This window comes from Pan troglodytes, chromosome 2, assembly GCF_028858775.2.
Source record: "Pan troglodytes isolate AG18354 chromosome 2, NHGRI_mPanTro3-v2.0_pri, whole genome shotgun sequence".
NCBI lineage: Eukaryota > Metazoa > Chordata > Mammalia > Primates > Hominidae > Pan > Pan troglodytes.
In genome coordinates this window covers 85,802,215-85,830,069 of record NC_086015.1, presented here as the reverse complement: position 1 = coordinate 85,830,069, position 27,855 = coordinate 85,802,215, and the positions used below count along the sequence as shown (strand labels likewise).

The 27,855-nt window shown below is 36.9% G+C and overlaps 1 protein-coding gene and 1 long non-coding RNA gene across 2 annotated transcripts in view; one reads left to right on the top strand and one right to left on the bottom strand.

Annotated features, from left to right (window-relative positions):
• GBE1 (1,4-alpha-glucan branching enzyme 1) overlaps positions 1–27,855 on the top strand; it is a 275,660-nt gene that overhangs the window by 215,682 nt on the left and 32,123 nt on the right. Inside the window, exons 13-14 of the mRNA XM_054680807.2 lie at positions 12,529–12,713; positions 14,300–14,432. Of these exons, the coding sequence (XP_054536782.1) occupies positions 12,529–12,713; positions 14,300–14,432 (318 nt within the window). The remainder of the gene's footprint in view (positions 1–12,528; positions 12,714–14,299; positions 14,433–27,855) is intronic.
• On the bottom strand, positions 290–27,855 carry LOC129143511 (uncharacterized). Its single transcript, XR_010155654.1, has 7 exons — positions 27,671–27,855; positions 14,924–15,045; positions 4,900–5,007; positions 4,205–4,458; positions 1,605–1,655; positions 770–895; positions 290–394 (listed from the first exon to the last, which is right to left on the bottom strand). It is a non-coding gene; the product is annotated as an uncharacterized LOC129143511 (long non-coding RNA).

Sequence of the window (27,855 nt, the reverse complement as noted above, 5' to 3'; positions counted from 1 at the left end):
TTTATTTGTATAAAGTACAGCAAGAATAATTATTTTTGATATAAACTTTTTGGTTGGCTTTGATGGAATTCTGTTGCATAAGGAATCTCAGATAAGACTTTTATTTTTTAAGTTGAGCCCAGCCATGTGTTTGTAACCTCAAACATCTATGAGTTGGATAAATTCCTCTACTCTTGAAGTCACAAGATAGCTTGGGGCTTCTGGGCTTATCAGAAAGTGACATTCTTTCCTTATCACTGGTCAAGAACCCTGTACAGAGACTGTGTAGACAAGGTATGAGGCCAGTTTTCTCAAGAGGCTTTTATTGGCTTTAAAGTCGAGTTCAATTCCTTAAAGGAAAGCATACCATTCCGGTCAATGCCTTGGTAAAATAACCAGTTTCACCAATTGTGTCCTGTTACAAAAGGAAACAGATTCTTATTGCACTTATGCAAATAACTGTATTGCCATAAATTAAGAATACCCAGCCGGGGGTGGTGGCTCACTCCTGTAATCCCAGCACTTTGGGAGGCTGAGGAGGGTGAATCACAAGGTCAGGAGTTCGAGACCAGCCTGGCCAAGAAGGTGAGACCCCATCTCTACTAAAAATACAACAATTAGCTCGGCATGGTGGTGGGCACCTGTAATCCCAGCTACTCAGGAGGCTGAGGCAGGAGAATCGCTTGAACCAGGGAGGTGGAGGTTGCAGTAAGTGAGATCACACCACTGCACTCTAGCCTAGGCGACAGAGCAAGACTCCATCTCAAAAAAAAAAAAAAAGAATACTCACAAATAGTTTCCAAATTCTGGAGAAATTAGGTAGAGAGAAACAAATATGCTTCAAATTTTGTTCACAGGAGTATACTTCACTTAATTGTCAAAAGCTGCAAGTAGGTTAAAAGAAGTTACCTTGACTCTGAAAAACAAAGCAAATGATCAGCAATTTTTAAGCAAAATGTCAAAAAAGTTTCTTTAATCTTACATTAGTTTAGTCCATGCAGTTAACTCCTCTTCTGCTTGATAGTCATAAACATTTCAGCTCTCCATGAGAGTCCTTAATGTTTTTCCTCTATTCCAAAGTTATTCAAAGTAATCAGAAACCTGCATTTAAGAGCAACTATCAAAGTCCTGTCACTGATTATGAAACAATCTTTTGAAGAGGATCAAAACAACACAACAATTTTCTGTGAATGACAAACTCTTTTAGGGCAGCCACATTTAAAAACACGATTGACAAAGAAATTTGGTTACCTTTCTGGCATATGATTTTATGTAACAATTATAATAACATACACTAAGTCCTATTAGAATTAGAGGAGTTTTACATAATTCTGGAACACATACCAACAACATATTTACACAAATATAGCCCAAAGAAAGCCAAACACTCTTTCACATGTGACAGTGCTTCCTGTATGATTTTTGTACCAAATAAGCCAAATTTCACCTTTACATTAGTGTACTATTAATGTTAAAACCAATTCTTAATAAAACTCATTGACATGTCTACCCAATTTTAATGTTTGACCATAAGGTAGGATACTCATAAACCTTTTTTAACCCTTACAATTTTTATAACCTTTACAATTTTTTGTTAAAGTGTCGATTAGTGCTCTAAGAAAAACCTGTTTTGAGCCAAATTCCGGTTGCAAGGCAGATTACTCCAAAGATGGTTCCTAGAGGGGAAGAGAATTAAAAAATGGCAAATGTCACACTGATATCAAACCAGAAAGGACTCATTTCCTAAGCCAGGAATTGAACCCTGAACCTGAGCAGCCGTTGTGACAGCAGAGACCAAGAGAAAGTACTGCCATGTGGTTAAAAGTTCATCTCCCAAGGACACAGAGCAAGAGAAGAGGAGAACTTCATCCAGTTTTGTTTCAGGGACCTGCAACGAAGTTTGTAACCGACCAGTTTTCTGGGCCATTTTGAACAGCAAGCTTATGGTGTCCTAGGCCAACATTCTATCCTAAGATACCCCTCTTTATGACCAAACAATACAGAAAGGCACACAAAGCACACCAGATTTGCTACAGCTTAAGATTAGCCTCACGGATCCTTTTTTCCCATTGATCAAATCTTTACAGAGGAGATAAACAGTGATTTTTACCATTCATTCAACCAGTTTGCCCAGAGGGAGAAAGAGAGAGAGAGAGAGAGAGAGAACAAACGAACCTAGAAGCCTGACTAGTAAGAAATTCTTATCCTTTTGCTGGCATGCCAGGCTTCTGGGCCCCAGTGACCCGGCTGGCTGCACCAAAGCCCTGGCTGCCAAGCTGCAACAAAGAGGAAAATTATCGAATTTCCCCTTTGAGGGAGGAAAAAGCTCCCCATTTCCCATGGTCCTTTACTTGTGTAATTCTGTCACCCACAACTGTCAGCAAAGACTGCAAAGCAGATTACTCCAAAGAGCATAGCAGTTAACATCCCATAGTGCTGAACCCGTTCTTATCCGAGGACTTTACTAAGAGGGTCCACTAACCCCCTAAATCTTATAAAGGACTCTAACCTTCCTAAGTTGGGCCTCGAACCCAAGTTCAGTCAAGCGTCCTTGCCTTTTTCTGAGAGGAGCCTTTAAATCTGTCTTAGGAGAGACTCTGGCTCCCTTAAATTGGGCGTCTAATGCAATCCCACTCTTCACTCGGGTATATGCACCCCACGTGCCGAAAGTTCACCAATTGGTACATGCAGTTGATTTTCCTTTGGGTTGGGGGTCTCTTTAGTTTCATTTCTTCCATGGTCTGCCAGAAAGATGTTACTGGACCCTAGCACTTACCCAAAGTTAGTCTTTGGGTCAGGAGTTTCCTTAGTATTGTTCCTTCCATGGTGGCCGGAAAGATGTTACCGGAAAGGGGTCCTGATCCAGACCCTAAGAGAGGGTTTTTGGATCTCAGGCAAGAAAGAATTCAGGGAGAGTCCATAGAGTAAAGTGAAAGCAAGTTTATTAAGAAAGTAGAGGAATGAACGAATAGCTACTCCATAGACAGAGCAGCCCCAAGGGCTGCTGGTTGTTCATTTTTATGGTTATTTTCTTGATTATATGCTAAACAAGGGGTGGATTATTCATGCCTCCCACTTTTAGACCATAGAGGGTAACTTCCTGATGTTGCCATGGCATTTGTAAACTGTTGTGGCACTGGTGGGAGTATAGCAGTGAGAAAGACCAGAGATCACTCTCATTACCATGTTGGATTTGGTGGGTTTTAGCTGGCTTCTTTACTGCAATCTGTTTTATCAGCAAGGTCTTTATGGCCTGTGTCTTGTGCCAACCTCCTATTTCATTCTGTGACTTAGTATCCCTAACCATCTGGGAATGCAGCCCAGTAGGTCTCATCGTTAATTTTACCCAGCCCCTCTTCAAGATGGAGTTGCTGTGGTTCAGACACCCCTGACAAACCTGGTACAGTTATGAGGAATGGGAGTTAGGTGTTTGTTTTTTGTTTTTAATATTCTCATCAGGACTGTTGCCTATAATATGAGTGTGTACAGGTGTGTGTATTTAAAGTGAGAGTGTGTGTGAGTTTGTGTGTGTGTGAGTTTGTGTGTGTGTGAGTTTGTGTGTGTGTGTGAGTTTGTGTGTGTGTGTGTTTGTGTGTGTGTGTGTGTGTGTGTGCATGTACAGTGGTTTCTCCTTTTCCACTGGGGTATGTTCTTCAGTGGATGCCTGAAACTTCATGTTGTACTGAACCCTATATACACTGCTTTTTTTCCTTTACATATATAACTATAATAAAGTTTAATTTATAAATTATGCAGAGTAAGAGATTAACAACAATACTGCATAATAACATAGAACTATTATAACAGTATGCCAGTATCACTACTTGTGCTTTGGAGCCATTCAAAATAACATAAAGGTGACTTGAACACAAGCACAGCAATACCATGGCAGTCCGTTTGGTAACTGAGATGGCCGTTAAGTGACTAATGAGCAGGTAGTGGATAGTGCAGAGATGCTGGGCAAAGTGATGATTCACATCTGGATTGGGATGCAGGAGGACGTCACAGGATTTCATCATGCTACACTGAAGGGCATGCATTAAAACTTATGAATTATATCTGGAATTTTCCATTTAATATTTTCAGGCCACAGTTGACCATGGGTAACTGAAACCATAGAAAGTGAAACCATGGAAAAGAGTGGACTGGTGGAGTACAACTGGCATGCACACACATACACACACACACACACACATATGCTTGATATCAACAAAGAATTACATACCATTTACAGTCTGGAGGCAAAAGGGAGGCTGTGATAGACTGTAATGATAAATCCTGTTCTCTTGAGCACTGAGTTCTGTTTTGTTGGCCTCATCTAGCATGTCATACTTTCTCTCATCTTCTGGATCTGATCACTGTATTTTGCTTCTGTACCTCCAGAGAAATTATGTTGGACATTTAATAATTATAGAGGAAAACATCAAATCTTAACAAATATTTAAGGAGACTGTTTCAGGTACAGTGCACTGGAGCTTGCTGTGGAGAATGACAGAGAAACATTAGATGTGGCCCCTTCCCATAACCACACTGATTAGTATCAAAGGCAGCAGGGGCAGTGATTACAAGTTTTTTTTTTCTTTTAAAGAAAAATCACAGGCCCTTGTTTAAAAAATTGCTTTGTGCTGTGCCTCACACTTTGGTGAGTTAAGTACTCACTGCAATACCAGAGAAAAGCCAAAGAATTTCATTTTAATATAGATATTTTCTTCTAAAAGTTAGTCTTTAGTACAGTAAAGAGGAGTAGGCGCTAACGTTTTTATATTCTCATTAGGACTATACATTATTTTTATATACATGTAAACTGGGGAACAATAACAAATTATGTAACATCCACAGCATGGAGGTTTTGATATACTTTAATTAATTCCTAGGTAAAATTAGTATGCATTACAGTTTACAGAAACAAAATACACAAACCTGCTACTCAAAATGTTCAGCCAACAGAGCTGGGGCTTTTTTATTAGTTATATTGCCTTGAATTTCGTCACTGTACCAGCTGGCTTCTTGTCAAGTTATAGTTTGGACCTTTACATCAAACAGCAAAAAAATTAATTACAGGAGAAGGAGTCCCAATCGGAATTTTGCTCTTAGAGGTTTTTCACAATTAACCAGACATGAATGGGGCTGTGTAAGGAGGAACTGGAACTAGAGAGAAGGAACTTGGTAGACTTTTTTAGAATCATTAACTATAGCAATGTTAGTTACCTGCTTCTGTGATTTTGTTTTAAGGTTTAGCCAAAGTTTTCAGATTTCTCATTTCTAGAAGCACCCAGTTCTGTTACTATATTGAATGCAATGAACCATACCATGAATTCTGAATTCTCTTAGAAAGGGTCCCAAGTGATGGCTCAAAAAATGATTATCCTTTCTTCATTTTGAATCGAGGAACATTCTATGTATTACACTACTGATCATAATCATAATTTAATGAGCAGAACGATCATGCTTTGATGGTTAGTGCCAGATTACTTGTAATGCGTATTTTGGACTCAGAACTATTGTTCTTAACTGTCACAGTCATTGCCTCTGTGTGTTACAGTTAGTTTAAATGTGACTTTTCTAAGCCTCTTATCTGTTGAATAAACCAGCCAAAGGTTTTAAAAATGCTTCCTTTAACTTAGCTTTCTACTTTTCTTTTTTATTTTGCTTAAAAGCCCTTACTTGTGACCCATTCTTCTAGTTGCTGGCATTCTAATATAGTGAATGGTTCTTTCACAAATACATTTAATCTTTGGATGCCTGGAGAATCCAAAGAACACATTTCTCTCCTCTGAAAAATGCATGTGAACATACATACAACATTTTGCATGAAATATTAGAAAATCATTAGAAATGCATGAGCCCCAACTTGTGAACACCTGTTGCATTCATTGAGGAACATATAAATGTATTATGTACATATGTGTACCTATCATATTCATATATAATTTAGGAATATACATATTGCTTAAATTCAAATGCTGATTCAGATCATATTGTTTGCATTCTGTCAAGTCATCTATACTAAAATAAATCAATTATATTATTTGCCATCACCTGAATAAATTTAGATTTCTGATCCATTTTTATACACAGCAGCCCTTATACACAGCACCCTTACTTATAGGCTCATTTGGGTCACCATATTTCACTGTACTGTCTCAATTACTGCCATATATCCTAAGTAATTTGTAGAACATAGCTGAGAAGGACATTCTTAACTTGTTTTAATGATAGTATTTTTCTTCATTAGGTTTGTGAGCTGTGAGCTAGTGGAAGATACTAACAGGCATTTTCCAGTTTTCTCTCTCCAGCCTTAAGAATGGTTCACTATTATCCCAAGGTCACTTTGAAAGTCTTTCTGTGATTTGCTTCCATTTATTTTATGCTTGTGTTTATGGTTTTGAACCAAATATGAAATTTAATGTTGCGTTTGTCTACATTAAACTTAATTTGCCCCTTGTCAGCTCGTTTACAACAGAGAAAACATTCAGAGCCACCCTGTAGAATGTTTTGTCTACAATCACTGATACAATTTTTCTGTCTCTCTTTGTTATATGCAACTTTCTATATTTTTCAGTCTAAAAAGAGGCCTCTCTGAAGGAACATTTTCAGAAAATCTAAATGTCTAATAGAGATTAATAAATGATTTTCTAATAAAATAGAATCGTTACCGTATTTTGAATTTTTTAAATTAAAGTTCTATTTTCTAACTTAGAAATTTAATTTCATATTACATATTATATGAATATGCTTCTTGAGATGCTCTTAAAGTAGTGAATTTATACTTTAAAAAGATAAATGAAGTAAAAGTTAAAATATAAACAAAATCTTAAATTGAGTTACATTACCAAATATTACCAAATATTTTGTGTGCTTTTTTCTTTTTCTCAGATTTTTCTAAGTACTGAAATTAACCTCATGTAATTAAATTTCTCCATTTAAAAATTAGTTACTTTTAAAAAATAATTTCAACTTTTATTTTAGATGCAGGGGGTACATGTGCAGTTTGTTATGTGGATATATTGCATGACACTGAGGTTTGGGGTGTGAATGTCTGTCACCCAGGTGGTGAACATAGTACCCAATAGGTTGTTTTTCAGCCCTTCCTGCTTTCTCTCTCCTGCCTCTAGTAGTCCCCAGATGAATTTTTTCTTAATGCTTACTAATTTTTCAATACCATTATATGGTATTGAAATGATAAATATTTTAAATTGATGTATCTTAGAGGGCACTAAAATGAAACATTAAATATAAATGATGAAAAATACTTTTAAAGTAGAATCCTAAACATATACATTAAGAAATATAATTTGTGTGTTGAAAATTATTTTCAGGAGAATCTACTAACTTGTGCCTGTATCTTCGAATCATGAGCAGTGTTCAAAACTTGGGAAATGTTTGATCCTAGAATATCTGCTGTTTACCTTAAAATTTCATTACATGGTCCACAATGGAATACCATCATGGAGATGCATACCTATTGATATGCAAAATGCTCATTTTAAATTTCAAAATAATATATAATGCGAGTCTATCTTTGTTCAAAAACAAGTTGTAGGTAGTTGGTAGGTAGGTATGAATGTATGTATAGGTATCAATATAGATATAGATATAAATATATAGATGTGGATATAGACAAAAATAAATACAATGTTTATCAAAAGAAAAACAGATTATTTTGTAACATCTATGTGTGTGTAATTGTGATTTTTAAAAGTATTTCTATGAGTGGATTACTTAATAAATTAATAAATAAAATAATAAAACATTGTAATAGAAGTCAATATTTATTGAGCACATACTATGTATCATATATGCTTCTAAATAATTTACATGCCTTACCTATTTAATTGTAATTATGCTACTCTTCAGTCCTTATTATCTTAGCCTGTTTGTCCTGCTATAACAAACCACCATAGACTGGGTGGCTTAAACAACAAAAACTATTTCTCATAGTCTGGATGCTGGGAAGTCCTAGATCGAGGCACTGGCAGATTTGATATCTGGTGATGCCCTATTTCCTGGTTCACAGATGGCTGTCTTCTCACTGTATCCTCCACAGCAGAAGAAACAAGGCAGCTCTCTGGGGCCTCTTTTATAACAACATTAATCCTGTTCATGAGGGCTCAACCCTCCTGACCTAATCACCTCCCAAAGCCCCATCACCTAAATACCATCACATTGAGAGTTAATATTTCAACATATGAATTTGGGCGAGGGGGGGGCAACTTGCAGCCCATCACCATTATTTATGCTGTAGATTATAAGCATGTGAATTTTTCACACTGGAATGTTAGAAATAAATGATAATAATGTAATTTCACATTTTTATGGAGTCCATGAACCCTCTGAGGCTGTATCGTGGGGTGTGTGTGTGTGTGTTTTCCTGGGGAGCAGTTACTTAGCTTTTAATCAGATTGTGCGATGAGTTAATACCATCCTCTGATAGTTTTAGTCAAACTCACCATTCATTTCTGTACTATTGAAAACTCCACTACGAAGGCAAGATACTAAGAGCAAGCAAAACTATACAGTGAAAATGAATTTGTTGTTTTCACCTCATTAATCTACCCAAGGCAGTTGGTAAAGATAGCAAGCAGCAACAGCGTGACTTCAGGTCACATTTTCAAGCAGGCTAGGAAGAAATGGGAGTTGGGGAGGTCATCAGGTGCCAAGAGTGTTCTAGCCAGAGCAGAACTCTACTTTTAGATAGTGCCTAAGATGTTAATTTTAAGTGGTATATAATCAACTGTCAGTTAAACTACAAATAACCTTTGAGAGCTTATTCAGAGGCTTTGCAAGGTGAACATGTAGAAAAGTGAGGCTTTCATGAGGGTGGATATAGGATTCCTAACATAGTAATCTGATTTACCCAATCAGTCTGGGTGTCTTGTAACAACATTATTTTCATTTTCAATTCTGTCTTTTAAGATCTAAAACAGTAGATGATTCAAAGCACATTAATACTTGGCTTTGGGATATATGTTTGTATTATTAAAATATGAATAAATGCATCTGTGCAGAACTTCAGCATTTTAAAGAAAGGAATAAGGCCATTCCATGAAAACCTGTATGAACAAGAGCCAAATAGCTAGCAACCCTTTGGATTCATCCTTGTTACCTGTATGGGCAGCTGGTTCTCTCCTCCGAATGATGATTTTACAGATGAGGAAACCAAGTACTAGAGAGATTAAATTGCCTATATTCACATCACTCATAAGTGGCATAGCTGTGATTTAAACCCAAGTCTTGCTAACTTGGAAATCTGTATCCATGGGCATCATGTTGTCTAACTGACTACTTTCAAAATATTATGGAGAAGTTGACAAACTGTAGATTCCAGCCTAGTAATCACTCCAGAAGTAATGTATCCATATCATTGAGGGTAGGGGTGAACATTTTTAACAGCCTTCCTTGGTGATTCTGGAATGTAATATAGATTGAAAAGCATAGCTTTACACCATCTTATTTCTGCATCAGAGGGGAGATCATGTAGCAAGTTCTTATTTATGATTTTATTTTTCGGTAGCATTTGATGCTACTGACCACCATCCTTGGGACTCTTCTTAGCCTTCTATGTTTTCTTCTAATGTCCCCTTTACCCTGCTAACCATTGCTCTCAGTCTTCCCTAACATGGCTTCTTTCTGCCTTCAGTTCCTTGGTATGCTGGCCATGGCGTTTTTTCTCTGGTGGCTCTCATTATCTTTGCTTATTGAGGCTTTATAAATTACTCTTTCTCCCCACCTACAATTCTCTCTTGAGTTTCAGTACCTTATTTTTATCATTCTTCTAAATCTACAGATGCTGATGTATCCTTCGTGTCTTAAATTTAGCAGGCCTAAAATTGAACTCATTATCTTCTTACCCCAAACTTTCTGTCACCATTTTCCTCTAGTGTAGTTAACACTGTCACTACTCAGCCTCCTGAACTCAAAACTTCAAAATTGCATTCCGACTTTCCTTTTCCTCACTGTCTGCATTCAGTCAGTCTGTCATCAAATCTTGTTATTTCCATCTCAGAAATGCCATTTGAATCGATCATTCTTTTCTGTGTTTCCACAGAATCTCATCATCTGTTATACATTGGATTCCATACCAGTTTTCCTACCATTCAACTTTCCCTGATATCCAGTCTTTTTTCCACATGGTACCAGAGATATTTTAATAATAAACACATTTGGAATTCTCATTTCCCTACTTTAAAATAGCCTTTGATTCCCTAATGCCTGCAATATAAGGTACAAAATGTATACGGTTCATCCTAATGATCATGCTTTATCTCCTTACCACAAGTCTTATTTTGTGGCTAAACTGAACTTTTTACTACATCTCACTTTCTCACTCTGATGCATTTGTGCATCTGATACATACCTGGAATCTCTGTCCAGGTATGAGAAGTTGGTCATTCTTGGCCCTGTATTTCCATAGAATTTACTTGTGCACAACATGCTATGGTAGTAATTAAGAGTCAGGGGGCTGAAACCAGACTAACTGGGTTCACAGGCCCAACTCCTTAATTACTGTGTAACATCTTTGTGTCTCAGTTTCCTTATCTGTAAAATTGAAATAATGATATTACCTACCTTAGACAATTGTGGAAGATAGGGTTAATTCATGTGCAATGCCTACAATCGTGCCTGGCACATAATAAACAGAAATTAAGCATGTGCTGCTGCTTCTACTGTCATCGTGATGACAATGATGTGACAGTCTCCATGGATGAGGGCTAAAGGAATTGTTTATTAATACTGGGATCAACCCAGAGATCCACGGCTGTCCCAGAAGAAAAGTATTTTGCCTATGGGAAGCCTGGATCCAGTTTGTAGGCTAATATACTATCGCTACCTCATGGCATTTCTAGTCTCTCTTAAATCATCCACTAGTTAAAATCCCGCTAGCCCTTGGATTGGTATGTGGACATATACTTGTTCCCGGACTGGAAGTCCCTTCATTATCAGTAAAGATTGCTCCAATTGCAATTCTGCAGGTACATTATTTTGCTAGTTTCATGATTGAAGGAGTAAGCTGTGCCATGGGTATACCTTGGGCTGATGTGAATCAGATTTTAGACCTAGGCAGGACCTTTAAATATAGCAGAGGGACATTTCTTGTGTCAATTTAAAGCATCCTAATATAGCCTCATAAAGTCGGCTCTCTGCTATGACACACTGTGGACAACATCATAAGAAATATTATCATTTAGACTGAAATTTGAATTGAGCAAAATGTTTGTAGACACATTAATTTTTAAGAAACTGCTATACACCTATTTATTTGGATGATATTTTTATTTGGATGAATGTGTTCCTGAAAAGTTAAATGTAAGTTGCAGAATTTCTTAGCATAAAGTTCACTATTTAAAGCACCTCTGCAGCAAATTATTTTGAATTACATCCTAGCTTATTAGTTTTTATTTATTATAATATTAATATGCAGTGTATTTGAAGTAGGACACATTTGTATTGGCTATGATACTTTCTAACTCATTGGAGAAATTTATAAAATTAATTAGAAATTTGCAGCATTAATTAGAAATTTGTAGCACTAATTAGAAAATCACAGCAATAATTAATTGTAGCACATGAAAGAAAAGTTTGGAAAGTAGCATTTAATTTTTAGGGAAAGAAAAGAAGGCTTAAAGTAGAAATTGAACTTAAGGGTAACAATAAGAACCAATCGGTTAGATGACTAATATCTAAAATTGATTCTCAAAATGGAAACTATGTATTTGTTACTGTTTTACTTTATTTTTAAGTTTATTGGGTTTCTGGTTCTGATCATTATAGTGAGAGATAATATTATACAGATCTCCAGCCAGGGGTCTCAGCTAAACACACAGAAGAATAAGCATAAGCATGCAGGCACACTTGAAATGAAAGGTACACACTCTAGTAGTAAAAAATAGATCTGAAAAAGAAATACGGAAAATTCATAATAAAAGTAATGACCTGAGTTTCCTTAGCACCTGAAGTTTACAAGATATTTGCCTAATGTGATGTGGTAGGAAAAACTGGATTTTAATGAGAGGAACTCAATTTTAATGGTTGCTTTCCCACTATGTGAAGTTGGGCAAGTCTCTTAACTGGCCAGAGCTTTGGATTTCTCATCTGTGAAATGAATATAATAGAGAGTTCCTTTGAGGATCAAAAAATAACCTACATACAAAGCCTTTGGAAATTGTCAAGAATTGTACAGATTTCAGAGATTATAGAAATAGATATTTCAGAAATTACTCTGAGATCGCAGAGATTATTTCAGAAATGAAATAAGTATGACATTGATAATTGTCTTCAGTTTGTGCTTGAGGAAACCAAGATGTGCAACAAGTAATGAGCAGCCAATCTGAAGCTGGACCCTGGGCTTCTGAGTCCAAAGGTGGTACTTCCTGTGCTAGACCATGCTATTTTTGAGCTACACCTGTACATCATTCACAGGACACAGGTCTAGTAAATGATAGCCTAAACTAAATTTAAAAAACATTAAAAACATATAATTATTGATTTATTATTAGTAAGAAATTCTAATATTAACAGGCTGATATTTGCATTTGTTTTGTAATGCAGGTAATGAATTTGGGCATCCTGAATGGTTAGACTTCCCAAGAAAAGGAAATAATGAGAGTTACCATTATGCCAGGCGGCAGTTTCATTTAACTGACGATGACCTTCTTCGCTACAAGTTCCTAAATAATTTTGACAGGGATATGAATAGATTGGAAGAAAGATATGGTTGGCTTGCAGCTCCACAGGTAAGCTCTTCACTCTGAATGCTGTGTTTTAGTCACCAATGAGGTACATGCCTAGAATGGCAACCAATTTAAATCTCTATGCAGATCTTTTAAACAGCACTTTATTATTCAGTGTCTAGTGTCCTGTACCATACTTCAGGTTGTCAAAACATGTCACTGAAGTCTCTCCAATTGATAATGAAAATCTTAAACATAATGCCCTGCTTAGTTTCCTGGTTTGTTTGTTACTGTTTAAATTTAGTAATTTGTATTTTTATAGGTTAAAATAAACAATAAAAGCTCTGCAGGGAACCCATTTTGGAAATTGCTGTGGAAACATCTTAATTGTTTGGAACACTTTTTTATGTAAATAATTATGCTGTCATAAAGAAACTACTTTGACAACATGTAAATTTCTTTATTCATTTTTTTTTCTCTTCTTTAGTGGCCTCTAACTTGTCATTTCAATAGATGCCATTATACCTGCATGCTGTTTTGTATTTTTCATGAGCCTGTCTGTCCTCTGGAATTAATGTCTCAGTTTTCAACAAATTTTAGAAAATGTAATTAACAAGTGAAAATTTTATACAGGCTTCTTTTTTCCTGGCAAAAATTAACATATAATATGTCTTCGTTATAATCCATTTACTTTATACTGGGGCTGTTTGAAATTACTGTTGATGTGTTTTTACTTTGGTGTCTATGATTCTTTTTTTTTTAATGGCTGAACAAAGGTATTTATATATTCAGTAGGATTTGTTCCATGACACGAATGCCCTAATCACGTTTATTAGTAATGCTATTTCCAGAAGAGAGAGCAAAATGATGCTCCTTTTCAATAGGAACAACGTTGAATACCAAAAGGCACCCTGTTTACTCTAGAGCTGTAGTTCACATTTCTAAATTACCAAGAGTGGTGCTGCGGGTATGCATGGCAATAAGTCCTCTCAAAGCTGGGGCTGAGTGAGGGTGGTGTTGAAAAAGCAAAGGCTTTTCACAGCCAACTGTAAATACATGATGATGAAGAAAAGAAGAGAGTTTACAGATGTAATTTCTTTTCAGACCTTGTCTTTTTATTAAGAAAAAAAAAGTATTGTAATTGACTTTAGGTTGCCATTGAATCTGACAAAGTTGGGTAAAAATGTAAAATGTTTAAGAGAACTGTAATTTCAGAAACTACATTAAAATAAAAATGTTACATTAAATTTTGAAAAGTAATTTTATGTACCTAACCGCATTAAGCTGGAGACTAACAGTCTTACAGAAAATTCACTTATAAGTAGATCTAATATATACAAACGAACACTTTGTAGTATGTTTAGGTACCATGGTTTTACTTAAAACCTGAGCCACAACACTGTTTCTCTATTTGTGCTATGAGGTTAGCAAGTGGCTGGTGAGCTTTGTATACTCCACTAAACAATTTTTGAGACTGTTCTTGGCTCACAGTTAGGTACAGCAAAATTGTAACATGTTCAAAAAAATATAGTGTTCTGAAATACTCATTTTTGGTTTAATAACCAGACTATTAAGAAAGACGAAAAATAATGTACTTGTAGCAGCATCTAGGTATTATTTAAATGTAACATGTGTGCTAATTCTTGCAGGCCTACGTGAGTGAAAAACATGAAGGCAATAAGGTCATTGCTTTTGAAAGAGCAGGTCTTCTTTTCATTTTCAACTTCCATCCAAGCAAGAGCTACACTGACTACCGAGTTGGAACAGCATTGCCAGGGAAATATCCTTTTTGTTACCAGTGAATATGACTGTCCACATTCACTTCTTTATTACATTATAGGACAAAAAAAAAAGACTAAGGTTGATCTTGATGACAGAAACATTCATTTTCCTCATCTGAAAAATGAGGAACTTAAAATAGTTGATGGATAAATCTTTGCTCGACTCAGTTATACTGAATTATTCCTAAGCTTCATTTTGGGTTTAAACAGAGGGGTTAGTGCAGACGTGGTTCACATCAAAGGAAAGAGCTGTGGATCTTGCTGTCCTGAAGGTTTCAATATGGAGCCCTGCTCTCCAGGTCCCCACATCCACCAATACAGAAGACAATAAATGAAGTCTTCTGAGATAATAGCAGAGGCTCTGGACTTAGGGGACCAGGCTTTAAAAAGTGTAACTGAATATTTCTTAAATAATATTTCTTAAATAATGTTTAGAGCAGCAATATGGGAGACGATTGTAGTTTTACTCTATGAAAATATTTTGTAAGTTACCTCTGAGACTTGTTTCTTTTCCTCCACTCAGTGGGAGAGAGCAAACAGTAGTTGTAATGATAGCGTCCTTCCTTTTTCTGTTTCTTCTCCTAAAATTCAAGACACAGCATACCTTTGTAGGCCTGAATTGGTAAGAAGGCAAGGCAGGGGAGGTGTGAGCAGTAGAAATAACCAGGGAGAATGTTTTTGATGTTCTCTGTGTATTCATTTACTCCTTTTTTCATGCATTTTACAGATACTTACTGAGTACCTATTTACTGAACACCTTACAGATACTTACTGAGTACCTATTTACTGAACACCTCTGTGACAGCTCTGAGCTGATTACTGTAAATATAGGAATTCTCCTAGCAGATACAGTCACTGCCCTCATAGAGCTTTTAAACTAGTAAAGAAGATAAATATTAGGCATTGTAAGTTTGATAATTATTACAAAGCAAATGTACAGTACATTTTAAAGACATGTTACTAGATCCATGAAAAAAATGACAGATTCAGGACCTAGCAATAAATCAGCACAATTTTTCAAGCAGGCAATAGAAATAATGTGCTTGTCCCCTGAAGCCCTAACAATGATTAGCATCTGCCACCTGAGCAAGGTGCCTGATGCCAACATGAAGTCCTATGTGTCAGGGTGGCTCCAGCTACAATAAAGAAACCCTCCTACTCAGCTGGCTCAAATAATAAGGAAAATGTATTTGTCACATAATAAAAACCCTAACGTCTAGTTTCCCCAGCACTTGTGACAGTATCAACTTCCCCAGTTCATTCTTTTTGCTTTCAATTCTCAGGGTGCCAGCAATGTCCAAATGGTAGCACCTGTTACTAATCATTAGATAAGAGCCATGACTCCAAGTGTCACCCACCTTCAGATACAACAAAATGCAAACAGATTTTTTTGTGTATCTCTTCAAGAATGAACTTACTTCTTTAGCAAAATTTATTTCATATTTTATTGACCAGAGTTGGGTCTCACATCTCCCAGAAAAATTTTCTAGGAAGAAGAATGAAATTAACATGAGTGGCTTAATCAGGAATTACCCCTGAGTCTCAGGAAGACATCCCTTGATGAAGTGGACACCCAGGCAGAATTTTACTCTGACAGTAAGAAGAAAACAGACAGTGCTTTTTAGTAAGTAGCCTGCAGCATCTGTCACCACCCCATGCTGCTCAGTGACATTGAGGGCAAAGAGAGATGGTTCCCTACTTTCTTCCCACCCAGCCAATCACTGTTCCACATAACATCAGAGCATCTAGGAGAGGAGGCTGTAGTTGTGACTGATAGCACAAATGTGCCCCAGTTAACCCACAGAATGCGCTGTGTTGTCTGTCTCTTTATGCCTACAAATAAATCAATGTGATGGGTTATCTACACTAAAGAGGTACAGTACTATTCTGGGAAACAAATGTCCTCTTCATTTCCATGAGGAAATCCAAACAAATACTAGACATGTAGCAATTTGTACGTGATCCTTCTCACCTCCAGAGTGCTAAAGTAATGCTCCTAGACTAAACCCTTCTATACTTGGTAGTGTAATATAATCAAACCAAAATACATTTACAGAATACTGGTATCTACTTCAATCTTTGTTATATCTTTGAAGCGCTGTCCTTGACCCTTAAGTGGAGGGAAAGAGATGTATAAAACCCAAACTGCGACCTAAGTCTTAATGCAATAAATGGAAAAGGAACAAGGAGCAAGAATGTTCCATGGGAGAACAGAGGACAAGAAAAATGAAAAAATAAGTGGCAGGGGAGGAGGGGAGAGATACTGAGATTAAGACAAAGACTTTTAAGCCTAGACTTGGGAAATGGAGAAGATTATAGCAGGAACAAATGAAGAAAGCCATTTCAGCTATTAGAAATCATAGACTATTCTTAGATAATGGACAGTACAATGGATTAATTGGAGAATGATGACTATAGAAAGAAGTATTAAGAGATAAAGCTGAAAACATAGATGGAGATCACATAATAGAAGATTTTAATGCCATATTAATTAGTCTTTTTTCTATGATTTTATAGTGAGTTGCTGCAGGTTTTTGACTAGGGAGCTACTTGATAAGAATGTAGGCTTTAGTAAAAGTTCTCATGTACCAGTGTGTAAGGGAGCTTTCATGAGGAAAGAGATTGGAAGTACAGATATTAATTATGAGAAATTGCAGTACACCTAAAAGATAATTAGGGCATGAACTAAAGTAATGTCAATAGAATAGAAAAAGTATACGAAGCCCTTTCTTATAGTGAAGGAACTCAGAATCTGTTTGAACATGGACTATAGAAGGGAAAATGTAAGGTTTCACTTTGAACAATAGAAAGTATGCTGGTGGTATTATTCCTGAGGATAGCAAAGCCAGGAGAGGTAGCCAGTTGCGGGAGTAGAAAATATAAATTCAAGCAAGATGGTTGAATAGAACTCTCCAGCCATTGTCCTCCCTACAGGAACACCAAATTGAACAATTATCCACACAAGAATGTACGTTCATAAGAACCAAAAATCAGGTCAGCAATCATAGTACCTCATTTTAACATTATTTCAAGCAAAGAGGCACAGAAGAGGGTAAGAAAGACAGTCTTGAATTCCCTATACCAACCCTCCCCCACCCCTTGGCAGCACCACATGGCACATGGAAAAAGAGAATCTGTTTGCTTAGGGGAGGGAAAACACAGTGACTGTGGGACTTTGCATTGGAACTCATTGCTGCCCTGTCACAGCAGAAGGTAACATGGGCAGAATTCAGCCAGCACCCGCAAAGAGAGCCATTAGACCAGCCCTAGGCAGAGGGGTATTTTCTGCTGTCCCAGCATTTGGAACCTGAGTTCCAGCTAGACCCAACACTGCACACTAAAGTACCCTGGGGTTCCAGATAAATTTGAAAGTCTAGACCACAAGGACTGCAGTTCCTGAGCAAGTCCTGGTGTTGTACTGGGCTTAGAGCCAGTGGACATGGGGTACACAAGAAAGGAGAGGGAAGAGTAAAGAGGACTTTTTCTTATAACTCGGATACCAGCTCAGCCACAGTAAAATAAAACACCAAGCAGAGATCTGAAGCCCCTATTTCAGGCCCCAGCTCTCAGAAGACATTTCTAGACCCACCCTATGCCTTAAGGGAACTTGCTTCCCTGAAGGGAAGAACTCAGTCCTGGCAGGATTCTTTAATTAATGACGGAGGAACACTTGGACCTTGAGTAAACATCAACAGTAGCCAAGTAGCAATTGCCACAGGCCTTTGATGAGACCCAGAACCATGTTGGCTTCAGATGTGACCTGGCACATTCCCAGATGTGTTGGCCATGGGAAGAGACTCCTGCCTGAGGAAAGGAGAGGGAAGGGTGAAAAGGGCTTTATCTTGCAACTTGGGGATCAGCTCAGCCACAGTAAAAGAAAACACCAAGCAGACTCCTAAAGCCTCCAGTTTTAGGCCTTAGCTCCTAGCTGGCATTTCTCAACCTTCCCTGAGCCAGAAGAGAACCCACTGCCCTGAAAGGAGAGACCTAGGTCTGGCACGATTCACCAACTGCTGACTAAGGAGCCCTTGGGCTTTGAACAAACATCAGCAGTAACCAGGCAGTGGGCGCCATGGCCTTGGGGTGGTGGTGGCCATGGAGACAGAGGCTCCTTCTGCTTGAGGAAAGGAAAGAGAAGAGTGAAAGGGACATTGCTTGCAATGTGGGTGCCACCTCAGCCACAGTAAAATATGGCATGAAGTAGGTTTCTAAAGTTCCTAGTGCCAGGCCATAGCTTCAGCATGGCATTCCTAGACCTACCCTGGGCCAGAAGGGAACATACTGCCCTAAAGGGAAGGACCCAGGCCTGGCAGGATGCACCACTTGCTGACTAAAGAACCCTTGGCCTTTGAATAAACATCACTGGTACCCAGGCAATAGTCACCAGAGACTTTGGGTGAGGACTAGTAGTGTGCTGGCTTCAAGTGTGACCCAGCACAGTCCCAGTGGTGTTGGCAATGAACTTGCTTGCATCACCCCTTCCTCCAATTCCAGGCAGCTCAGGATAGAGTGAGAGACGACCTTTGTTTGGGGGAAAGTAAAGGAAGAGAACAAGAGATTCTGCCTGATAATCCAATGAATTATCTCAGATCTTAACTAAGATCATCAAGGTAGTACCTCTATGAGTCAACAAGAGTGGAGCCCTTTAATACGGATACCACTGCAATGACCAAAGACTTAGATCACAACACCCAAGTCTTCAAATACTTAGAAAACCTTCCCAAGGACCAGTATAAACAAGGCTGACCCGTGAAGGCTACAATAAATACCTAATTATTCAATGCCCAGACACTGGCAAACATCCACAAACATCACGACCTTCCAGGAAATCATGACCTCACCAAACAAACTAAATAAATCACCAGTAACCAATCCTGGAGTGACAGAGATATGTGACCTTTCTGACAAAAAAAAAAAAAAAAAAAAAAATGAAATAGCAGTTTTGAGGAAGCTCGTGAAATGCAATTTAACAGAGAAGGAATTTAGAATTCTATCGGATAAATTTAACAGAGAGATTGAAATGCTTTTGAAAAAATCAAGCAGAAATTCTGGGGCTGAAAAATTCAGTTGACAAACTGAAGAATGCATCAGAGTTTCTCAAGAGCAGAATTGATCAAGCAGAAGAATTAGTGAGCTTGAAGACAAGGTATGTGAAAATGCATAGAAAAGACAAAAAACAAAAAAGAATGAAGCATGCCTACAGGATCTAGAAAATAGCCTCAAAAAAGCAAATCTAAAAGTGATTGGCCTTAAAGAGGATGGAGAGAGAGAGAGAGAGAGAGAGAGAGAGATTGATTCATTCAGGTAGAAAGTTTATTCAAAGAGATAGTAACGGAGAACTTTCCAAGCCCAGAGAAAGATATCAATACTCAAGGACAAGAAGGTTATAGAACACAATGCAGATTTTACCCAAATAATACTACCTCAAGACATTTAAAAATCAATTTCCCAAAGGCCAAGGATAAAGAAAGGATCCTAAAAGCAGCAAGAGAAAATAAACAAATAACATACAAAGGAGCTCCAATACATCTAGCAGCATACTTATCAGTGGAAACCTTACAGGCCAGGAGAGAGTGGCATGACGTACTTAAAGTGCTGAAGGAAAACAAAACTTTTATCCTAGAATGTTATATCCAGCAAAAATATCCTCCAAATATGAAGGAGAAATTAAGACTTTCCCAGACAAACAAAAGCTGAGGGATTTTGTTAACACTAAACCTGACCTACAAGAAATGCTAAAGGGAGTACTTCAGTTTTAAAGAAAAGGATGTTAATAAGCAATAAGAAATCACCTTAAGTCACAGAACTCGTAATAATAAGTACACAGACAAATATGGAATATGATAAGGCCTCAATTGTGTTGCACGAGCTAACTACAACAGCTTTTTAAGACATAGACAAAATTATAATAAGATATAAATACAAAAAGCTAAAATGCTGGCAAGATGAAGTTAAAAGGTAGAGTTTTTATCAGTTTTTCTCTTTGCTTGTTTGTTTTTGCAATCATAGTTAAGTTGTCATCAGTTTAAAATAGTGGATTATATGATGTTACTTGCAAGCCTCATGAGAACCACAAATCAAAAAGCCTACCACAGATAGATAAAAAATAAAAAGCAAGAAATTAAAACATATCACCAATCAACTTCACAACAAGGAAGACAAGAAGGAAGACAACAAGACAACTAGAAAACAAAAAACAAAATGGCAGAAATAAGTCCTTATCAGAAATAACATTAAATGTAAATGGACTGAACTCTCCAATCAAAAACAGAGTACTTTAATGGATAAAAATACAAAACCTAAATATCTGCTGCCTACAATAAACATGCTTCACCTATAAAAGCACTCATAGACTAGCAAATAAAGGGATGGAAAAAGATATTCTATGCAAACAGAAAGCATAAAACAGCAAGAGTAGCTGCATGAATATCAGATAATATAGATTGTGAGACAAAACTTATAAAAAGAGACAAATAAGGTCATTATATAATGACAAAGGGTCGATTCAACAAGAGAATATAACAACTAGATATGCACCCCACACTGGAGCATCCATATGTATAAATCAAATATTATTAGAGCTAAACAGAGAGATACACCTCAATACAATAACAGCTGGAGACTTCAATACCCCACCTTCACCTTTGGACAAATCTTTCAGGCAGGAAATCAACAAAGAAACCTGAGATGTAATCTGTACTATAGACCAAATGCACCTGATACATATTTACAGAACATTTCATCCAACGGCTGCAAAAGGCATGTTCTCCTCAGCTCATGGAACATTCTTTTGTTTTGTTTTGTTTTGTTTTGTTTTATGATTATGTCTTTTTTTAAAATTATACTTTAAGTTTAGGGTACATGTGCATAACATGCAGGTTTGTTACATATGTATACATGTGCCATGTTGGTGTGCTTGCACCCATTAACTCGTCATTTAACATTAGGTATATCTCCTAATGCTATCCCTCCCCCCTCCCCCCTTCCCCCACCCAACAACAGGTCCCACTGTGTGATGTTCCCCTTCCTGTGTCCATGTGTTCTCATTGTTCAATTCCCACCTGTGAGTGAGAACATGCAGTGTTTGGTTTTTTGTCCTTATGATAGTTTGCTGAGAATGATGGTTTCCAGCTTCATCCATGACCCTACAAAGGACATGAACTCATCATTTGTTATGGCTGCATAGTATTCCATGGTGCTTATGTGTCACATTTTCTTAATCCAGTCTATCATTGTTGGACAGTTGGGTTGGTTCCAAGTCTTTGCTATTGTGAATAGTGCCGCAATAAACATACGTGTGCATGTGTCTTTATAGCAGCATGATTTACAATCCTTTGAGTATATACCCAGTAATGGGATGGCTGGGTCAAATGGTATTTCTAGTTCCAGATGCCTGAGGAATCGCCACACTGACTTCCACAATAGTTGAACTAGTTTACATTCCCACCAACAGTGTCAAAGTATTCCTATTTCTCCACATCCTCTCCAGCACCTGTTGTTTCCTGACTTTTTAATGATCGCCATTCAAACTGGTGTGAGATGGTATCTCATTGTGGTTTTGATTTGCATTTCTCTGATGGCCAGTGATGATGAGCATTTTTTCATGTGTCTTTTGGCTGCATAAATGTCTTCTTTTGAGAAGTGTCTGTTCATATCCTTCGCCCATTTGTTGATGGAGTTGTTTTTTTCTTGTAAATTTGTTTGAGTTCATTGTAGATTCTGGATATTAGCCCTTTGTCAGATGAATAGATTGCAAAAGTTTTCTCCCATTCTGTAAGTTGCCTGTTCACTCTGATGGTAGTTTCTTTTGCTGTGCAGAAACTCTTTAGTTTAATTAGATCCCATCTGTCAATTTTGGCTTTTGTTCCCATTGCTTTTGGTGTTTTAGACATGAAGTCCTTTCCCATGCCTATGTCCTGAATGGTATTGCCTAGGTTTTCTTCTAGGGTTTTTATGGTTTTAGGTCTAACATTTAAATCTTTAATCCATCTTGAATTAATTTTTGTATAAGGCGTAAGGAAGGGATCTAGTTTCACCTTTCTGCATATGGCTAGCCAGTTTTCCCAGCACCATTTATTAAATAGGGAATCCTTTCCCCATTGCTTGTTTTTGTCAGATTTGTCAAAGATCAGATGGTTGTAGATATGTGGCATTATTTCTGAGGGCTCTGTTCTGTTCCATTGGTCTATATCTCTGTTTTGGTACCAGTACCATGCTGTTTTGGTTACTGTCACCTTGTAGTATAGTTTGAAGTCAGGTAGCGTGATGCCTCCAGCTTTGTTCTTTTGACTTAGGATTGACTTGGCAATGAGGGCTCTTTTTTGGTTCCATATGAACTTTAAAGTAGTTTTTTCCAGTTCTGTGAAGAAAGTCATTGGTAGCTTGATGGGGATGGCACTGAATCTGTAAATTACCTTGGGCAGTATGGCCATTTTCATGATATTGATTCTTCCTACCCATGAGCAGGGAATGTTCTTCCATTTGTTTGTATCCTCTTTTATTTCATTGAGCAGTGGTTGTAGTTCTCCTTAAAGAGGTCCTTAACATCCCTTGTAAGTTGCATTCCTAGGTATTTGATTCTCTTTGAAGCAATTGTTAATGGGAGTTCACTCATGATTTGGCTCTCTGTTTGTCTGTTATTGTTGTATAAGAATGCTTGTGATTTTTGCACATGATTTTGTATCCTGAGACTTTGCTGAAGTTGCTTATCAGCTTAAGGAGATTTTGGGCTGAGACAATGGGCTTTTCTAGATATACAATCATGTCATCTGCAAACAGGGACAATTTGACTTCCTCTTTTCCTAATTGATTACCCTTTATTTCTTTCTCCTGCCTGATTGCCCTGGCCAGAACTTCCAACACTATGTTGAATAGGAGTGGTGAGAGAGGGCATCCCTGTCTTGTACCAGTTTTCAAAGGGAATGCTTCTAGTTTTTGCCCATTCAGTATGATATTGGCTGTGGGTTTGTCATAAACATAGACACAACATACCAGAATCTGTGAGACACATTCAAAGCAGTGTGTAGATGGAAATTTATAGCACTGAATGCCCACAAGATAAAGCAGGAAAGATCTAAAATTGACACCCTAACATCACAATTAAAAGAACTAGAGAAGCAAGAGCAAACACATTCAAAAGCTAGCAGAAGGCAAGAAATAACTAAGATCAGAGCTGAACTGAAGGAAATAGAGACATAAAAAACCCTTCAAAAAATCAATGAATCCATGAGCTGGTTTTTTGAAAAGATCAACAAAATTGATAGACCGCTAGGAAGACTAATAAAGAAGAAAAGAGAGAAGAATCAAGTAGATGCAATAAAAAATGTTAAAGGGGATATCACCACCAATCCCACAGAAATACAAACTACCATCAGAGAATACTAGAAACACCTCTGCGCAAATAATCCAGAAAATCTAGAAGAAATGGGTAAATTCCTCAACACATACACTCTCCCAAGACTAAACCAGGAAGAAGTTGAATCTCTGAATAGACCAATAACAGGCTCTGAAATTGAGGCAATAATTAATAGCTTACCAACCAAAAAAAGTCCAGGACCAGATGGATTCACAGCCGAATTCTACCAGAGGTACAAGGACGAGCTGGTACCATTCATTCTGAAACTATTCCAATCAATAAAAAAAGAGGGAATCCTCCCTAACTCATTTTGTGAGGCCAGCATCATCCTGATACCAAAGCCTCACAGAGACACAACAAATAAAAGAGAATTTTAGACCAATATCCCTGATGAACATTGATGCAAAAATCCTCAATAAAATACTGGCAAACCGAATCCAGCAGCACATCAAAACGCTTATCCACCATGATCAAGTGGGCTTCATCCCTGGGATGCAAGGCTGGTTCAACATATGCAAATCAATAAATGTAATCCAGCATATAAACAGAACCAACGACAAAAACCACATGATTATCTCAATAGATGAAGAAAAGGCCTTTGACAAAATTCAACAGCCCTTCATGCTACAAACTCTCAATAAATTAGGTATTGATGGAATATTCTTAAAAATAGACCATATGTTAGGCCACAAAGGAAATCCTAAAATATTCAAAAATATTGAAATAATATAAAGCATCTTCTCTGACCAAAATGGAATAAAACCATAAATTAATAACAAGAAGAATTTTAGAAACTATACAAACACATTCAAATAGAACAATATATTCCTGAATGGCCGTATACCAATGACCATACCAATCCAAGGCTAGGTCAAGAACGAAATTAAGAATCCCTATCAAAATACCAATGATATTTGTCAAATAAATGGAAAAACAATCCTAAAATTTACTTGAAATCATAAAAGACCCAGAATAGCAAAAGACATGTTGCACAAAAAGAACAAAACTGGAACAATCACATTACCTGACTTCAAATTATACTACAGAGCTATAGTGACCAAAACAGCATGGTAATGCCATAAAAACAGACACAAATACCAGTAGAACAGAATATAAAACCAGAAATCAATCCATGTATCTATAGTGAACTCATTTTCAACAAAGGTGCCAAGAACATACAATGGGGAAAGGACAGTTTCCTCAATAGATGGTGCTGGGAAAACTGGATATCCTTATGTGGAAAAATGAAGCTAGATCCCTATCTCTCATTATATACAAAAAACAAATCAAAGTGGATTAAAGACTGAAATCTTAGACATAGTTTATGCCTAAACTAAGCATAGGCAATCAAAGCAAAAACGTACAAATGAGATGAGCGCAAGTTAAAAAGCTTCTGCACAACAAAGGAAACAGGGAAGAGACAATCCACATTATGGGAAAAATATTTGCAAACTGTCCATCTGGCAAAGGATTAATAACTAGAATACATAAGGAGCTCAAACAATAGGAAAAAATTTAATCTTATTTAAAAACGGGCAGAAGATCTGAATATACATCTCTCAAAAGAAGACATACAAATGACAAACAGGTGTATGGAAAGGTGCTCAGCATCAGTGATTGTAAAAGAAATGCAAATCAAACCTACAATGAGAAATCTCACCCCAGTTAAAATAACTGTTTTCCAAAAGACAGGCAATAACGATCCTGGTGAGGATGTGGAGCAAGTAGAACCCTCATACACTGTTGGTGGGGTTGTCAATTAGTACAGCCAGTATGGAGAACAGTATGGAGATTACTCAGAAAAGCTAAAAATATAACTACCATATGATCCAGCAATCCCACTGCTAGGTATACACCCAAAAGTAAAGAAATCAGTATATGGAGCAGATATTTGCGCTCCTCTTTTATTGTAGCACTGTTCACTATAGCCAAGATTTGGAATCAGCCTAAGTGTCCATCAGTACACGAATGAATAAAGAAAATATAGTACATATACACAACGGAATACTATTCAGCCATAAAAGGAATGAGATCTTGTTATTTGCAACAATATGGATGGAACTGGAGGTCATTATGTTCAGTGAAATAAGCCAGGAATAGAAAAACTAACTTTGCATGTTTTCACTCATTTATGGAAGCTAAAAATTAAAACAGTTGATCTCATGTAGATAAGAGAGTAGAAGGATGGTTACCAGAGGCTGGAGAAGGGTAGTGGGGTAGTGAGAGGGAAATGGAATGCTTAATGGCTACAAAAGCATAGTTTGATAGAATGAATAAGACCTAATATTTGATAGCACAACAGGGTGACTGCAGTCGACAGTAATTTATTCTACATTTTAAAATAACTAAAAGTGTAATAGGAATGTTTGTAACACAAAAAAAGGATAAATGCTTGAGATGATGGATACTCTATTTACCCTGATGTGATTATTACATATTGTATCCTGTATCAAAATATCTCAGGTACCCCATAAACATATATACCTACTATATACCCATAACAATTTTAAATTTAAATTAAACAATCATTTTATCATTGTCAACAAATGGAAATGTATAGAATTTTCCATGATGATATTTAGGAGAAAAATCTTGGGTCAAGCTATAAGGATCTATCTAAAATATATTAATATATTAACTTTAACAAATATTGAATATTATGAAAGCATACATAATAATATATGTATTATATATATATTATATAGTATAGTGTATTACTGTGACCCCCATAAGTCAGCAAGACCCCCAAATGTTAGTTTATATATACTGACACAGAATTACACTGTATATGAAAGCCTGGTTCAGTTTTGAAAATCTTGACACAAATTGGGTCTTCTGAAATTTAGTTATCTGCTTAAATGTCTATAGGTAATTTTTACACGAAAATTTTCTATTTTAATAAATAAATACTGAATGTTTTTACATTAGTCACCTCTTCTGGAAGCTATACTAGTTATAAGTTGCAATGATACAGACATTGGAAAACTGAGCCGTCTCTTTATAGAAATTATAGTTGAATCCTCAGTCATCTATTTGGTCTCCAAGAGAACCATGAAGAAATATTGTTGACCTATTTCCCACATTTTGCCTGTTACAGATTTGTGCCCACTTGGGCTTTAATTATTCTTACCACCCATCTCTTCCATGTCTTTCTGTTAACAAGTAGTAAATTCACATACGTTATTGCTTTTTCTGAGAATATTTGCATTTTAATAATTCTCTTTGAATACTCACAAAGTATTGAAGATGTAATGGTCTAAATAGGTAATGGGAGAATTGTATCATGTTTTTTACTTTATATATTTTAAATTTGGGGGGCGCAGGAAGGGAGCAGGCGAGCATTTCCAATATAATTTCCAACGCACCTTCTAATTAAGTATATTTTAATAACACCAGCCGTAACTCTGAGATTGAAATCACAACATCTTCCTTTTGTGAGGTACTCTGCTCCACCCTCCCAGTTCAGTGCAGAAGTCCCATCTAGAAATTTCTTACAAATAATCACCTGTTATTCGAATACTTTGCAGTGCTAAGAATATCACTGTTTCACAAGATAAACAGTATTGTTTTTTAATAAATAAAAATGTGATCTTAAAATCAACGCATTAGTTCTGTACTCTGAGGCTAACACCTGTTCTATGTGCCAGCTATTCAAATCAGAAAGGCATTTAACATGCTTCTTAGATTACCACCTCTCCCTGGTTTTTCCTCTTCCAGACCAGATACGGCTAGTTTCTTAAATCGATTCTCATGATACTTTCCAGACCTCTTACCATTGCATCTCCCTTATCAAAATGCACCCAGCATTGTTCACATTCCTCTTACACTAACAGCAGAATATTCTAGATACGGTCTGGCAAGTATGACATACAGAGCCCCATTACCTTCCTTTATTTTGATGCTGCTCTCTTATTCACGGAGTTAAAGTTGCATTAGCTTTCCTGGCAGCCATCACATTTTCCTTTCACATTGTATTTCCATCCAAATAAAAATCTTGGGTTTTTCTTTCGTATCCTAGTATTATGTCATATCTTCCTTTTTCTTTATTTATTCAGTTAATAATTTCAAC